The sequence below is a fragment of the Apium graveolens genome, chromosome 11, assembly GCF_009905375.1.
Source record: "Apium graveolens cultivar Ventura chromosome 11, ASM990537v1, whole genome shotgun sequence".
Lineage (NCBI taxonomy): Eukaryota > Viridiplantae > Streptophyta > Magnoliopsida > Apiales > Apiaceae > Apium > Apium graveolens.
Genome location: NC_133657.1, coordinates 187,769,015 through 187,785,211, shown reverse-complemented (window position 1 = coordinate 187,785,211; position 16,197 = coordinate 187,769,015). Strand labels below are relative to the sequence as shown.

The 16,197-nt window shown below is 35.0% G+C and overlaps 3 protein-coding genes across 4 annotated transcripts; 1 reads left to right on the top strand and 2 right to left on the bottom strand.

Moving 5' to 3' along the window:
• Positions 1–1,599: 1,599 nt before the first annotated feature.
• Positions 1,600–1,950, bottom strand: LOC141696273 (uncharacterized). The gene has a single exon (XM_074500434.1). It carries the CDS (start codon positions 1,948–1,950, stop codon positions 1,600–1,602), a length of 351 nt encoding a protein of 116 aa, XP_074356535.1.
• A 1,815-nt stretch (positions 1,951–3,765) lies between these two features.
• On the top strand, positions 3,766–4,965 carry LOC141696272 (uncharacterized). Its single transcript, XM_074500433.1, has one exon. The coding sequence runs from the start codon at positions 3,766–3,768 to the stop codon at positions 4,963–4,965; it is 1,200 nt and encodes a 399-aa protein (XP_074356534.1).
• Positions 4,966–9,814: 4,849 nt separating this feature from the next.
• Positions 9,815–15,135, bottom strand: LOC141698042 (arogenate dehydratase 2-like). Of its 2 annotated transcripts, none has more exons than XM_074502647.1 (12): positions 14,763–15,135; positions 12,947–13,014; positions 12,752–12,844; positions 12,060–12,260; positions 11,909–11,989; positions 11,526–11,621; positions 11,380–11,457; positions 11,178–11,267; positions 11,013–11,080; positions 10,744–10,825; positions 10,572–10,656; positions 9,815–10,236 (listed from the first exon to the last, which is right to left on the bottom strand). In XM_074502647.1, the coding sequence occupies exons 1-11, from the start codon at positions 14,977–14,979 to the stop codon at positions 10,603–10,605; spliced, it is 1,128 nt and encodes a 375-aa protein (XP_074358748.1). In that variant the 5' UTR covers positions 14,980–15,135; the 3' UTR covers positions 9,815–10,236; positions 10,572–10,602. The 2 variants fall into 2 exon arrangements, with proteins under 2 accessions (XP_074358748.1, XP_074358749.1); XM_074502648.1 differs by having other exon boundaries at positions 10,597–10,656.
• Positions 15,136–16,197: the final 1,062 nt, after the last annotated feature.

The following is a 16,197-nucleotide window of genomic DNA, read 5'->3' as shown; positions in this document are numbered from 1 at the left end:
ATACTTGTTCAACTATCACTAAGCGAACAACTGCTGACACGTGAGTGAACTCCATCAGTTATTCAGCTGGGCGAGTCATGTTCAGTGAACTTATTCCATAATAAGCACCTACATACTAGCTATAGTGTCACCACACAAATGTCTATGAGAACAGACATCCTTCATAATGAAGCAAGCATAGTATGTACCGATCTTTGCGGATTATTAATTACCAGTTAGTAATCCTATGACCAGGAACTATTTAAGTTTAAAGTTATCATCTTTTTAGGTCTCACTATTATGATCTCATCATAATCCATAAAAAGCTTTACTATAAAATATGGTATATCTTATTTAAACACTTAAATAGATAAAGCCCGTAATAAAAACAAAACAAGTCTTTATTAATATCAATGAAATCAAAACAGATTACATAAAAGTTATTCCTAAATCCTAATACATGATTGGACTTAGGACATATTCCTTTCACATTGTTGGAAAGAACTTTAAAATCTTTAAGAGGATGACCAGTAGAATTCTCTATAATACGACGCATCATAGAGACGCCAGGATGACCTAATCTTTCATGCCAAAGTGTAAAAGATTTTGGATCTATGAGTTTGGAAGCAACGACATTGTGTGACTTAATAGTTCTAATTTTTATTATATATAATCCTGAGGAAAGTGAGTGAAACTTTTCTAAGATTTTCTTGTTGCTAGGATTAGCGGAAGTAATAAGAAGATATTCTCTATCAGCCTCAGAGGTAGTTTCGATGTGAAAATTGTTGAGTCGGATATCTTTAAAACTAAGAAGATTTCTAGTAGACTTACTAGAATATAATGCATTTGAAATGTGTATGTGGGTACCGTTAGGTAGGACGAAACTAGCTTTTTCAAAACCTTCGATTATATTAGATACGCCGGAAATCGTTCCGACTTGAGCTTGGGTTTTGGTTATTTGGGTAAAATACTTTTGGTTCTGTAGTATCATATGAGTTGTACCACAATCAGCAATGCATATATCTTCAGAATCCATTCTGTATATAATTAAGAAACATAATTTATTTGATAAGAACATAACATACTACATAGTTCAAACAAAATAAAACACACAATACACACTACTATAATAATTATATGAAACTAATCTTCAGCCTCCCATATGGGAGTTTCGTTAGGTTCATTCGGACCATTAATGCTTATTCCTCCAGTTGTGATTCTCGGAAAATCATCTATGTTATTGTTGGCGAAATTTGTTTCTACCATTTTCTCTTTTGATTTTTGAGAAGATTGGTATAACTTAACAAGATGATCTGGGGTATGACAATTACGTGTCCAGTGCCCATTCATGCCGCACCTATAGCAAACATTTTCAGTTTTTCCTCCTCGTGGTGCCTTTCTTTTACTCTGTGATTCAGATTGCCACTTCCGGTGACCAGAGTTGTTATATGAACGAAAATGCCCGTGGCTCCGACCTCGTCCACGGTACCGCCCTTGGCCCCGTCCACCTCTATACCCTTTTCCACGTACATTCGGCTGGAATGACATGTTATTTACTTCAGGTAATGGGGCAGATCCTGTTGGACGGGATTGATGATTCTTAATCACCAATTCATGATTCTATTCAGCAACGAGGAGAGTTGATAGAAGATCCCCGAACTTAGTAAATTTGCGCTCCCTGTACATCTCTGCTAAGTTGATATTGTTGGGGTGAAAAGTTGATAGTGTTTTATCGATTTTTCTTTTTTCCGTAACTTTCTCACCACACATAATAAGCCTAGAACTTATTTTGAACAAAGCAGAGCTATATGCTCGGACACTCTTAAAATCCTGAAGTCTTAAATTTGCCCAATCATTTTCAGCTGCAGGTAGATAAACTAGTTTCTGGTGATCGAACCTATCCTTTAAATTTTCCCATAAAATAAAAGGATCCTCGACTTCTAAGTACTCGGATTTTAAATCTTCATGCATATGGTGTCGGAGAAAAATTATGGAGGTAAAGTTTTCTTCAGTCGTGGATTTATTTTATGCCTTTATTGTATCGCTTAATTTCTTTGAACCCAAATGCAACTTTACATCTTGTACCCATGATAAATAATTATCGCCAAAAATGTCCAAGGAAACGAACGACAAGCTTGTAATATTTGTCATACTAAATCTGAATTAACACGAAAATTATTAAATTTTAATTCATCAATGTAAATATTACATAAAATCCTACTTAATCGGGTGCGTTAACAAGTATGCAATAATCAATGTATATATCATTATTATCATTGATATTATAAACAGATCTATATATAAAATGACAAATGTATTTTCACCCGCCATACGGACGTCTGCGTATGCAGATTATCTCCGACCAATAATAAATTAAAGTGGACAATCCTTCTCAGTTTCGGCAGGGCTTCGTGCTGATAACGTGTTGTAAAATAATAGCTACAAAAGTATTATATCGAACCTTTGTAAAACTAAATAGAGCAGAAATGGAGATAAAAAGAGTTGTGTAGAGAGAAAGAAGCTGAAGCTATATATTTTTTTTTGTCCTTCTTCATGTGTAACAAGTGAGGCTATTTATAGCCAATACAAGCAACATGTTTATTAAATGCAATGTGAAAATTCTACTCCTATAAATCTAGCCTTACTATTTAACTTTTGACTACATGGCAATCAACTTATAACATATATATTATTTTGTTTTAACCCTGTTCAATAATATATTATATTTTTTAGCTAGATCAATAATACTGATTATTTTATCTCAGCAGGAGACACATTATACCAATCAAATTCAATTAATGATATTTAGTTTGTTTTAAATTTTAATTTAACCCAGAATAATAATATAATTTTATTTTAGCCCAGTGAAAAGTGTAAGTTATTTCGTTATATTCCGAGACCATTATATCGAGTTACAAATTATCTTTTTGTATTATATTATAATTTCTATTTTATAGTTTAATTAAACAAGTTTGTTGGTAAGGAAGTTTATTTAAATAATAATTAAATTGATTGTTATAGTAAAGACCGTTTTAGAAATTAATTAAATAAAAATTAATTTAGTAGAATAAGTTGATTCAATATCAATTACAGTAATATTGACCTTAACATGAATTAGAATTTAAATTGGTAGAAGAACTTAATTTTAATATAATGCAGAGTTCAATATGAAGTATAATTTAAATTGAATGAGAAAGTTGACTTCAATATAAGTTAAAATTAAAAATGACCAATCAACCAAATTGTAATATTTCGTTTATTATAATATAGTATAGATATGTACTTATTTTATAAGTAGTGGTAAACTATATAAAAATAATAATTCAATAATTAATTTTAATAATCGGATTGGATGGGTTTGGTTTTTTCGAATCAATTTCGCTCTAGAACCGATATCGAATTTCGTTTTTTAATTTTTCGGTTTCGATTCGGTTTTATATAAATCGATTTAAAGCGATTTTTTACGGTTTCAAATTTATTCGATATTTTCCTCGGCCCCTGACTTTTGATTTTTTTTCTCGAAAGCAAGTTAATCTCCAAATTTTACTCTTTATTTCAATTAGGTTTGTCCGGCTCAATTACATAACTCCCCCCCTCTTGTATACATATTTATATTAAGGTTAGATTAGTTTCGAACTCTTCAATTTTAAGTGGACGTAGATGTTGTGAGGATTTCGTAGCAAGAATTGGAGGGTACGGAGTTCTCTCCATATTCATGTGAGAGTTTTATGTTTCTCTCCATATTCTTAATCATTTAGAGTATTGTGAGAGTTTTTTCTTGTCATTATGGTAAGTGGGGAAGACATCGATTATCGTATGGCGTCCTTGGAGATTGACGAGGAAGAAAATGAAGCATTTGTGTTGGATGGAGATGTGGATGAGAAAGCTAATAAATATGAGCTCTGTCTTGTGGGTCGGTTGCTAACAGAGAAGAGTATAAACGTACGAGCCATGAAGTCGAAATTAGCAGACGTCTGGAGACCAGCAATGGGCTTAAGTATTAAGGATCTTGATCAAGGTTGTTTTCTGTTCCAGTTTTACAGAAAGGAAGATATGCAATGGGTTTTAAAAGGGGGTCCATGGTCTTTCGATAATGCGATGGTGGCTTTGGAAACAGTGGAGGCAGGTCAGAATCCAGCGAGTATTAAGCCATGTTTTCTGAGCATTTGGATTCAACTTTACAATCTCCCGGTTGGGTACATGCTGGAAACGGTGGGGAAGCAGTTGGGAAACTTCTTTGGTGTATTCTTGGAGTATGATGTTAAAAACAGTACGTCAATCTGGCGGGAATGTATGAGGGTCCGAATAAAATTGGATGTTAGGAAGCCGATCAAAAGGAAGAAGAAAATAGTTAAGAAAGATGGGCAGGAATTTACAGTTGAGTGCAAATATGAACGTTTGGGGGAATTTTGTTTCACTTGTGGTTTGGTAAGTCACACGGATAGATTCTGCAGAAATGCAATGGAGAAAGGGGTTGAGGTGGTAACGAAGGAATGGGGGAGTTGGCTGAGGGCTCCGCCGCGTAGGGTGGCAGGGCAGGTACAGAGTAAATGGCTAAGGGATGAAGGTGATGACACGTGGGAGGCTAGGATTGGTAGAGAGAATTTTGCGGGGGAAGTTTTTTCAAATAAAGGAAAGGAGATAATGAAGGTGAGTGATCATCGGGTGGGGAGTGCAACAAACGTCCGTGAAGGTAGCAAACAGATTGATATAAATGGAGCTAATTTTAAGGGATATTTAACCACGTCAAATATTCTTTATGAGCTAAATGAGGAGGATGGTGAGGATATACAGTTAGAGGACCGAAAAAGAAGGAGAGGAGTAACAGATGGGTTGGGCCACATGGAGATTGATTCGGGCCAACAACTTAACATTGTTCAGGCAATTCAGAATCAAGAAGAGGCTGCTATTTCTAATGGGGATTTATCAGTTTCTAACCAAACTAGTCCGGCTGAGCTTGCAAAGCAAGCCAGCCATCATCAATGAATGCTATAGGATGGAACTGTCGAGGTGTGGGCTCACCTCGTACAGTTCGAGTGTTAAAAGAGATGATCAAATCTCATAAGCCTGATCTTTTGTGTTTATCTGAGACCTTAGCTGATAGTATTAAAATTACAGCCCTAGCTTTGAAACTGGGCTTTGTTAATTTTCATTCGGTAGACAAACAAGGGAGAGGAGGTGGTTTAGCAATGTTCTGGAGACATAATGTTTTGTGCACTGTTTTTGATTCTTCTAATAATCACATTGATGCTATAATAAAAGAGAGAGGTGGAGGAAACTGGCGTCTTACTTGGTTTTATGGTTATCCTGAGAGAGAAAGAAGACACGAATCTTGGAACCTCATTCGATCTCTGGCTTCGATGTCTCAATTACCATGGTGCATTTTCGGAGACTTTAATGATATGCTTTATGCCAATGATAAGAAAGGTAAGAACAAGCATCCACAGAGCTTACTGGACGGTTTTAGGAAAGCAGTGGAAGATAGCTCTCTGATAGAAGTGGACTTGAAAGGTGGTGAATTCACTTGGGAGAAAAGTAAAGGAACGGCAGGATGGGTGCGTGAAAGATTAGACAGATGCTTTGCAAACAGTTCGTGGTGGCACAAATTCCCTCTTTGTACATTAACGGTTTTTCATGCTATAGTGTCTGACCATGATCCCATTAAGCTTGAGCTGGTTAATACGTCAATTCCCAAGAAACAATTCAGATTCAGATTCGAAAATACGTGGTTGAAAGAAAGTAATTTTCATACGGAGGTTACAAGTTTCTGGCAAAGTCTTCCTGCAATGAACCTGCTGCCTAAGTTATTTTCAGTCTCAAAATATATGGCGAAGTGGGGGAGAGTGTTTTTTCATAAGTTCAGAGAGAAGGTAGTGAAACTAAAGGAAGTTATTGATAGTTTAAAAAGCAGAGAGGATGACGATGGTGTCCAAATGTATTTTGATGAGAAGGACAAACTGAATGAGTTATTAATTCATGAAGAAGCTTATTGGCAACAGAGAGCCAAATCATTTTGGCTAAAGGAGGGGGATACAAATTCTAAATACTTTCATGCAGCGGCATCGAGTAGAAAAAAGCTTAATCATATTTCTGGCCTGAAAGCTGATGATGGAACCCTTGATACCAGTCATGATGGAATGTGCAGAGTGTTAATGGAGTACTTTAGTCAGGTGTTCAAGGCTTCGGACAATAGTTCTAATCAGCCAAATCATATTACTGATTTTGTAATCTCGAACAGTCAAAACGATGAGTTAACTGCAGAGCTGACTTTTAAAGAATTTACACAAGCTGTTAAGAGCATGCACCCAGATAAAGCAAGTGGACCGGACGGATTAAACCCAGCTTTTTTTCAGCATTTCTGGAAGCTGATTGGGGAAGAGGTGTTCAAGTGTTGTCAACAATGGCTAGTAGAAATTGCTTTTCCAGTTGAGGTAAACGATACTACTTTGGTGCTCATCCCTAAGAAAGATAATGTTGATGATCCTAAAGACCTTCGACCAATAGCATTATGTAATGTCCTATATAAGATTGTAGCGAAAGTTTTGGCGAATAGGCTTCAAAAAATTCTTCCAGGTATCATTTCTGAAGAGCAATCAGCTTTTGTTCCGGGTCGAAACATAACAGACAACGTTCTGGTGGCATTTGAGATATTACACTACATGAAACGCAAAAGTAGTGGCCAGGAAGGAGAGGTGGCCCTAAAATTAGATATCAGCAAAGCCTACGATCGGGTGAACTGGAATTATTTGAGGAGTCGAATGACTGGGATGGGATTTTCAGAAAAATGGATCAAATGGGTGATGCTTTGTGTGACAACTGTTTCTTATTCCATCTCCTTTCAAGGATCTACATTAGGTCCCATTGTGCCGACTAGGGGTCTCCGTCAAGGAGATCCTCTATCTCCATACTTGTTCTTATTGTGCGTTGAAGGCTTGTCAGAGGCATTGAAATCAGCTGCAGGTTCAGGGCAAATAAATGGTTGTCGTATCTGCAATTCGGCTCCAGCAGTTACGCATTTATTGTTTGCCGATGACAGCTTTTTATTCTTTAAAGCTAATGGGATAGAAGCAAGGGCTGTTAAAGATTTGCTGAACTACTATGAAGAGTGGTCAGGTCAAGCAGTGAATTACCAAAAATCTGCGATCTTTTTTAGCTCGAATGTCAGGATGGATAAGCAAGTTCAGATAAAACAGGAGCTTGGAGTTCACAAAGATATAGGAGATAGTAAATACCTTGGTTTACCTTCGTTAATAGGACGATCGAAGAAAACAGTGTTCAGGTACTTGAAGGACAGGGTTATTCAGAAAATTAAAGGATGGAGCTCGAGTCTTCTGTCAAAGGCTGGGAAGTTGGTCATGTTAAAGAATGTGGTGCAGTCAATTCCAGCATACGCCATGTCATGCTTTTTGCTCCCTAAGTCATTGTGCCAGGAAATAGAAAGAGTTATGAACGCGTTTTGGTGGCAGACTAATTCCTCTAATAGCAAAGGCATTCGTTGGTTGGCTTGGAGCAAGATGTGTATGTCAAAAAATAAGGGAGGTTTGGGTTTTAGAGACATTCTTGGTTTTAATCTGGCTTTATTAGGTAAGCAATGCTGGAATCTAATGAACAGACCAAATGCTTTGGTAACTCGTGTTTTGAAGGCAAGATACTATCCAACCTGTCACTTTTTACAAGCTGGTAGAGCTGGAGGTGCTAGTTATACATGGTCAGGTATTTGGCAGGCAAAAGAAGAATTGAAGAAGGGTCTGAGATGGGTTTTGGGTGATGGTAAGTCGATCTTGATTGCTAAAGACAAATGGTTGAGAGCAAAGGAAACTTACTGTGTTGATAACACATCAGTCAGCAACCAGTTGGAACAGATGAGAGCTTGTGATTTTTTTCGTGAGAATGAGAAGGCTTGGGATGTAGACAAAGTACGAATGCATTTCAGTGGTGATGATTCAGAGGCCATATTAAATACCCGTATTCCGCAAGTGTGTACAAGAGACAGGATTGCCTGGGTCCATACGAATAATGGGCAGTACACGGTGAAGTCTGGGTACTTTGAGTGGTGTAGAGTTCAAACTGCTGAAGTAGGAATTCAGGTGTCAAGTGGTTGGAGTAAGTTATGGAAGCTGCAAATCCCTCATAAAATGAAAGTGATGTTGTGGAGGTTTTGCCGTAACACGATACCAGTTAGGAATATACTCAGGGGTAGAGGTGTTCCAGTCCCAATTGGATGTCCGATGTGTGTGGGAGATATTGAACATATGAATCATCTGTTCATTGATTGTAATTATGCTAAGGAGTGTTGGCATGAAGTAGGCCTCGACTTTGACACGAGAGAGGAGGAATATGCTCATATTTGGCTAATTAATGTGTTGGCAAGCGCTTCAAATGATGTATTGATCAAAATTTCGACTGTGATCTGGGGAATCTGGTTTGCAAGGAATAAACGTATCTTCGAAAACAAGAATATGTCAGCATCGTATGTGATTTCCTGGAGCAAAAAACAAGTTGCAGACTGGCAGTTAGCAAATAAAAGAAACTCGAGTATGCAGATTGGTGGAGAGAACGAGGCAAGGAGTGAGCACAAATGGAAACCTCCAGAGGTAAATCAGCTTAAAATCAACGTGGATGCGTCAGTAGTGGGAGGGCAAGACTTTTTTTCAGTTGGTATGGTTCTGAGAGATCACCAAGGTCAATACATTGCAGGTAAAACAATGCGGTTTGCTGGTGTTGTTTCGGTCGTGGAAGCAGAGTTAACAGGCATCTTGGAAGCTATGTTGTGGTCTCAGGAATTGGAAGGTGATCATATTACTGTTGAGAGTGATTCTCTGATTAGTGTCAATGCAATCAATCAAGGACAGGCTAACCTACTGGAGAGTGGGGACTTGATGCAGCATTGTCAAGAGTTGTTAAGAAATAATGGTAGGCTTGTAGTTAATCATGTTAAAAAGCAGGCGAACAAGGTAGCGCACAAACTTGCTAGGTTTCCTTGTGAGCTTAGTTGCTTTATTGTAATCCCGTCTCCTCCATCATGTTTGTTGGAGACATTATTGTCGGATGTTTTGGCTTAATGGAATTCTATTTCTCAAAAAAAAAAAAAAAAAAGAATTGGAGGGTACGTGATAATATAAAAGGGAGTGCGTGAGTTGATTTTGATTTTAATAAAATACTACTGTATTGAAAAGATTAGGTAAATAAGGATAATTAAATAAAATTAAAATTTAAGGATAATTTATCATATCAAAACTTTCAATCTTTTGTTTTTTATATAATAGGAACATATAGAGAGATAGATAGTAACATGTAGATAGATGTTGTGAAGAGTAATCTATTTATACGAGTGTTTTATTTTAAATAGTTTTTGTCTCTGATGTAATAATATTGATTGATTGATAGATAGATTTGTGAATTGAATAGTATAAAAAAAGAAATAATAATTTAGCATATGTTAACATATTCACCTGTTATTTTTTTTTGTCTTACATACTCTGAAGTTGTATTTTTCCTTTTTAGGTCTAATTTACATACGTGAAAATAAAAGAAAGAATTTAATATGCATTTGTATATTTGAGGCTGAGGTACCCTTGAGGTCTGTCCACTGAAAAAACCAACTATTCACCATGATAATAATTTTTAAATTCAATAATTTAATTTGATACTTATCTAGTTTTGAAAGACGGTATCAATATGATTCAGAGTGGATAGTAATTTCAAAATTTTAAAAACTAATTGAATAGTTTATATTATTGAAATCCTTTTTCCGATAGATAGGTTCATTTCTTGAATTTTGGAAGATAATAAATGTTTGGTTGCTGGTACAACAAAAATTTGCAATTAGACGATGTTTCAGAATATTGTTTATCAAATACTTCAAACTCTCTCTGATAATAACAAGTGCATTTCCAGTACAAAAATCGACAAGAAATCTCTCCTTGGCCCCAAATACAAAAATCCATTATAGCCGTAAAAATAGACAAGATATCTCTCCTTGGCCCCAAATACAAAAATCCATTTTCACAGTAAACTAAACTTCAATTATGAACACACAAGATTGAGTAATACAAGAAGTTAATAGCTAATGATATTAAGACATCCGATCAAAGTTGAAAAGAGTAAAATCCCGCATCCAGAAACCATAACCCAGCTCCAACACACTGATGAGGAGGATCGTCACTTGCAGATGTAAGAGACAGGCTCCTTGAAATATGTACATGGGTTCCAGTATACTCCATTTAACACTGTTACCCCGACAGTCCACATCTTAAGCTGAAACTCGAAACACATGGCAATTACAATTATATTACTGGGGCTACTCAACAAGGATTATGCTTTGATCTATGAATGAGCCACAATGTGTGTAAGCATGATTCATGATTTTGAGTACTTAAAATAGGACATAGTAGCACATGGCAGTCCAACATTTATAAAAATGAAATGTTGGCTAGATCTCATAATCCTCAAGACCTGTGACATGATAGTCAACATAATGATAATACTTAAGTATAACTACAAACCCGACCCTAAACAGTAGTGCAGGAAATTAAAGGATCTAAAATGATTAATATTCAATGAATTCATGCACTTTTAATGATAATACTCACCCCCACACATAGGCGAGGTACTTACGCCAAGCTAGTCAGTGTCCATTGGGTAACTCCCCAGTACTCTCAAGAATGTTGCAAACTCCTGTAGATTTTAAAAAATCATAATTTTTCTTTGACGTTTGAACACTCATTCTAGGAAACAGTAATGCGTTATTAAAAAAAATAAAACCTTTAAATGCTTGAGGGCATTTTGGGAATTAGGGTCTGCCATTGAAGCTTCAAAATCAACATAGAATAGGTAATCAAAGTACCTGATCATTGCATGTCAATTATAACATTGGTTTTTGAGTGTTTCTGAATCACCAGACAATAGCCGTAGGTATAAAACAAAATACAACTAGGTGAACAAACGACAGAAACATTATCAGTCTTGCGGACCACAAGAGACACTTAACAAGGAAAAAAAATTGGCAGATCTTATTTTGGTTTACCACGTACTTTAACGATCCATTATTATTCTCAACAGATTGTCGAAGAGGCTGCCAACGTCGTGGACGACTTTCAATCTGGTCACAGAGAAAGCCCATGAAAGGCCTAAGTAAACCATGAAGGACTCCCCCAAAACAACGAGAGTTCAAAATTTTAAAGGAAAAAAGATTTCACCTTTGTAAGATTAATTTTTCTCATGGCAAAAACAGCTAGAGCCTTAAAAAGCACTCCTGGCCCTTCCTCCAGAGAGAATACAATGCTTGTCTGGAATTAATAGAGTATAAACGATTCGGGGATAGCCAAAAGCAATAATGCAAATGTAATCACTAACTTACCCTAATTCTTTGACATCATGTAAGTATTTGAATGTAATTACCTTAAATGGCCTATCAGTGCCTGGAATAATTGGTTCTCTTGCCAGTATCAGAAAACGGGTGACATTATCTGAATCATCCTGCGTAATTGCTGCATATTTATTACTGATAACCAGAAGCTACTATCTTGTAACATAACATTACAAACCTGAATATCTTTCGCAAGAACATTCATATCATAGATCTTTGCTGCACCCACACTAGCAACTGCACCCGTGTCTTTAAGTTTATGCAAAGAAACAAACTGACATGCAGATCAATCAAAGCAGTGGGTCAATTTTCAGAAACAATGAATACTCTTCCAAAATCGGATACTAGAATATAAATAAGAAGTTGCCTCAATTGTTTCAGGCTTTCCAAACCACACATCATAGTATCATACAATTCTGAGATAACCCAATTAAGCAAGACTAGTTTGACAATGATGGTAGATAAATCAGTCCTTGCTGAGTCTGTAAGGTTCTGCTTTACTAACTCTTTTAGTAAAGAAATTTCTTAAGAACTTACAAATTCCATCACATAAAACTGTACCTGTGCAGCACCAGCTGTGTCATCAACGGCTTCTCTGACCACACCCAACTTTGTTAATGTAAGTTCACACTGAGCAAGAGCCTGAAATGCCAAATGTTATTTCACAAAATCACGTGGACCAAATATTGGTTGATGTATGCCTAATTTGTACCTGTGGATGGCTGAGAACCCTTCTAAGATCTTCCACTTGCACGCCATGATTGGCTAACAAGCAATGCCGAACTGCAAATTTCACCTCCCCAACAATGTGTAAACTGTGACGAAGCAAAAGGTCATAGTTGCGATGGATGCTTCCCCCGAGGGAATTTTCAATAGGCAAAACAGCCCTGTCTACGACCCATTGCTCTACAGCCTACACACACCAAGAAAAAAGAGAGGAGAATAAGTATGCGTTATATCTACTTGTCAAAAGACCTAATCAGTCACTATTTCATGTAGAACTCTAATCTAGTGGATTAGAAAATTCACAAACAGTTTCTAGACAGCTTAGGATCCTCAAATCCAAATGAAAAGAAACAGGCACTTTAGATATCCTTAATCGATTATCTGATGGTGTGATAGCATGAGACGAACTGGTACTTTAAAAGACCTAAACCTTTCATTAGTTTCCCATCTTCAACTATAAGGTACAATAAACCCAAATTGACAAGAGTGGTGCACATTCTAATGCCAAGAAATCAAAAAATGACTAATACATCCCCATTCATTGCCCGCATATATCCTATCAGTCAAGAAGCCTAAAAGTACTTCCTAACAGGAACTGGTTCATATACATTTTAGCAGAAAACTGAAAAATGATGTGAAATGTTAGTTAATTAAGAACAAGATGGAACATCCAATTACCTGAAAAGCGATGTCAAACTGTTCACAAGGGACAGCTTCACAATCAGGGTATGCTTTCTGAGCTGCAGATTCGCTGTATGCACCACTAACTCCCTTGATTAAACAAAAATTACAGATTAATAAAAAATACACCCTCTACGAAATTAATCTCCATATACGTACATGAAACAAACTGTAACAAAAATTATTTCATGCCTGGTAAGCAACTCGAAGTCTGGACCGGTCCCTGACTGATTGTGACAGATCACTTGTTGATAAGGGTCCTACATTTCACAACAGCATGTTTTACTACAATGATAAGACATGAGAAGGGGTTGAAAAATTATAGTATGACCACAGTACTGGAAAACAGATCGCCCCCTTCAGTTTGCATTTAATCTTTTTTATGCAATTGAACCCTTATTCCAAAAGAAAAACCTCCAAAATTATTACACATTTCTATTTAGTTTCAGATATAAATATATTCATCTATTTTCAATCTGGATCTTTATAAAAGGCATACAGTACTGCAATTGCAACCTACGAAGAAAAGGGAAATAAAGGACAGGAAGCTAATAAATTTTCCTGCAGTGCGCTCCCTAGTTATTTTAAAGAGGAAGAAAAGGTGTAGATATGAAAGACATACATATAGGTTGGTAAAGAGCCATATAGGAATTATATAACTTTTGTGTGAGAAATTCTCTCTAAATTATTTACTAAAAGTAGGAAGGAAATTATCAGACATTTCTTTCTTTTCCATCCTCTTCTCTCCTGAAAAAACTCATGGGCAAAAAAGAAAAGAAACTCTTACGATTTATCTAGCTTTCTCTTCGCTCTTTCTACAATACAAATCAAAGCACAGTGTAATGGTACTTCCCAAGAAAAAAAAATCAACTGAACAGAGGTTAATTTTCCTTAATATCTCACTTGCATACTGGGGTCTTCCATACGATCTATGAATGCTATTCGGTAGAGAGCTGATTACGATTTGTGTAACAAGCCAGTCTATATGCCAAACACAAATATTAATGTGATTCACATGATATGATGTACATGTGCGGATTCATGTATATATTTATGATAACCAGTAGAGAACCTAAAATATAATCCATTTCCTATATTGTATCTAGTAATATCAAATTAATTTAATTTTAGTTTTTTAATTATATGGACATAGAAGGAGCTAAGATGAGGGGTTTGGGTGGTAAGGAAATAAGGAAACATAACCATGTAAAAGGCCATTACTTCTATCAAAGCAAACACAAATTGTACGTATATATATATTAGTTTGAGGGAGACAATTCATACATTAAAAATATTACCTTTTACAATTAAAATACAAGAACTATTCTAAAACATAAAAATAAGGACTCAATTCAATATTATAAAAATCACGGCATACTGCGATAAAATCACTTATATAAAGAACACAAACCCCTAACATTTTTGTTTCGAGGGATTACAATCCCCGAGATTATAATCCGGGGACAATAATCCCATTATTATTAATCCTAGGGATTAGATTAGCATATCTATAATTCTACCCTATACTTATTACCATGAAACAAACATGGTCTACTAGTATAAACCCAATGCTCAAGTCCAGTTTACAATTAAGCTTAGTACAAATAAGCTACTTATCTGACAATCTACTATACTCATTGTTATAGAAATCGGTAAATCGCTTAAAAATCCGCAAATTTTTTTTTATCCCATTTGACCAATTTCCGATAAATCATCTGATTTTTTGAAAATCACCCAATAAATCATAAATCGCTGCCTTAACCGAATAGTTCCGAATAGTTCCGATTTCCGAAATATGTAATCATGACTATACTACGATTATTCAGATTAATTAACAACATATATAAAAATTCTTCACTCGAACCATTCACATTCCCAGATAGTTATCAATTAACTTCATTTTTATAAACATTTAATATAAAATATTAAACTGGTTTATAAGAGTACATTAATTCAAATATCAACAAATAATTGATAAAAAAAATTAATAAAAAAATATGAATATTACTTGGATGAGTTCTGGAATCACGAGAAGCAAGCTCAGCCAAAGAAGAGGAAGTCTTATCATTTTCAATTGTAGCCCTAATTGAGAACTGCTGAGCTCTACGCCGCAATTTAATTATTCCATTATTATATCTGGTTCCTGATTGGACAGTGAGGGAGATTGGAGTAGTTGACCGTAACTGAGAGTGTGAACTTAGTGAAGATCCAATGTATGTGGCCATGGATTTGAGTTTGGTTTTTTCGGGAACGGTACAACGTTGTGTACTTGTGTTTCAGTTCGATTGAATAAAGGCCATCAATGTCCTTATTTGGTATTGAATGGCCATCAATATTGCTTTTAAAAAAAATATGCTCCAAATGTTACTTCAAATCTGAGGACGAAGTTATGTTTTTGTTATTAAAGAAAAACTTTAATGCGTTTGTGGTTTTGTTTTTTATTTTTTATTTTTTTAACGTCTATAAACATGATTTATAAACATGATTTTAAATCATGTTTTTGTTAACAAAAACATGTCAAACAAGAATGTTTTTCTGTTTATGTTTTTAGTGTTTTTATAATTTATTTATTTTTAGATAATATTATGTCTTCAAACTCAAAACTTTATTTCAATAGATATTTTATTTGTATTTTATTTATATTTATAATTATTTTAATATTTTTAAAATCTAAATTAAGAACTTGTAAACCCTAAAATATTAAAATGTGGTCCCTAATTTAACATTTTTTAATATTTTAAGATTTACCAATCCCATTTAATCTAGGATTTAGGGCCTAAACCCTAGGAACCGAACATTAATTATTAACTGGCTTTAAATATTTTACGGTTAAATAATTCTCAATTTGGATTTTAAAAATATTAAAATATTTATAGATATTAATAAAACATGAACAGAACATCTCTTAAAATAATGTGTTAAGCTCAAAAGTGTAACATTATCTATTATTTTTGGCAAAAAAAAATGCAAAATGGAACTTGAAATGAAGTTTTCCAACAAAACCATTTTCTCAACCTGCGTTTTAGCACTAAAAAACAGAAAAAACAATGAAAAACACTGCCCGCATACAGTTTTACATGTAAAAAAAATGAAAAACGAAACATGAAATCGTGTTTTTGATTTATAGAAAAACGGATCCTAAGATCCCGTTTTGAAGTGACATTTGAGTTAATTTTTTCCCAAAATGATATTAAGGGCCATTTTACCCCAAAAAATGTCATTTGGGGCCGGCAACCATTCGGTTTAAAATGGATCTGTCCCAATATACTAATGAATTTTTGACATTTCACAAATACGGTGCGTAAGGCTGTTAAATACAGTTACATATATTATTTTAGAAAAAAAATTGTGGAAAATAAAAAATTAAAAATTTGAATTTTTATTCAAAAAAAATTAGGTTACGAAATTATACTAGATATATTGAACCCTCCATTTCAAACATT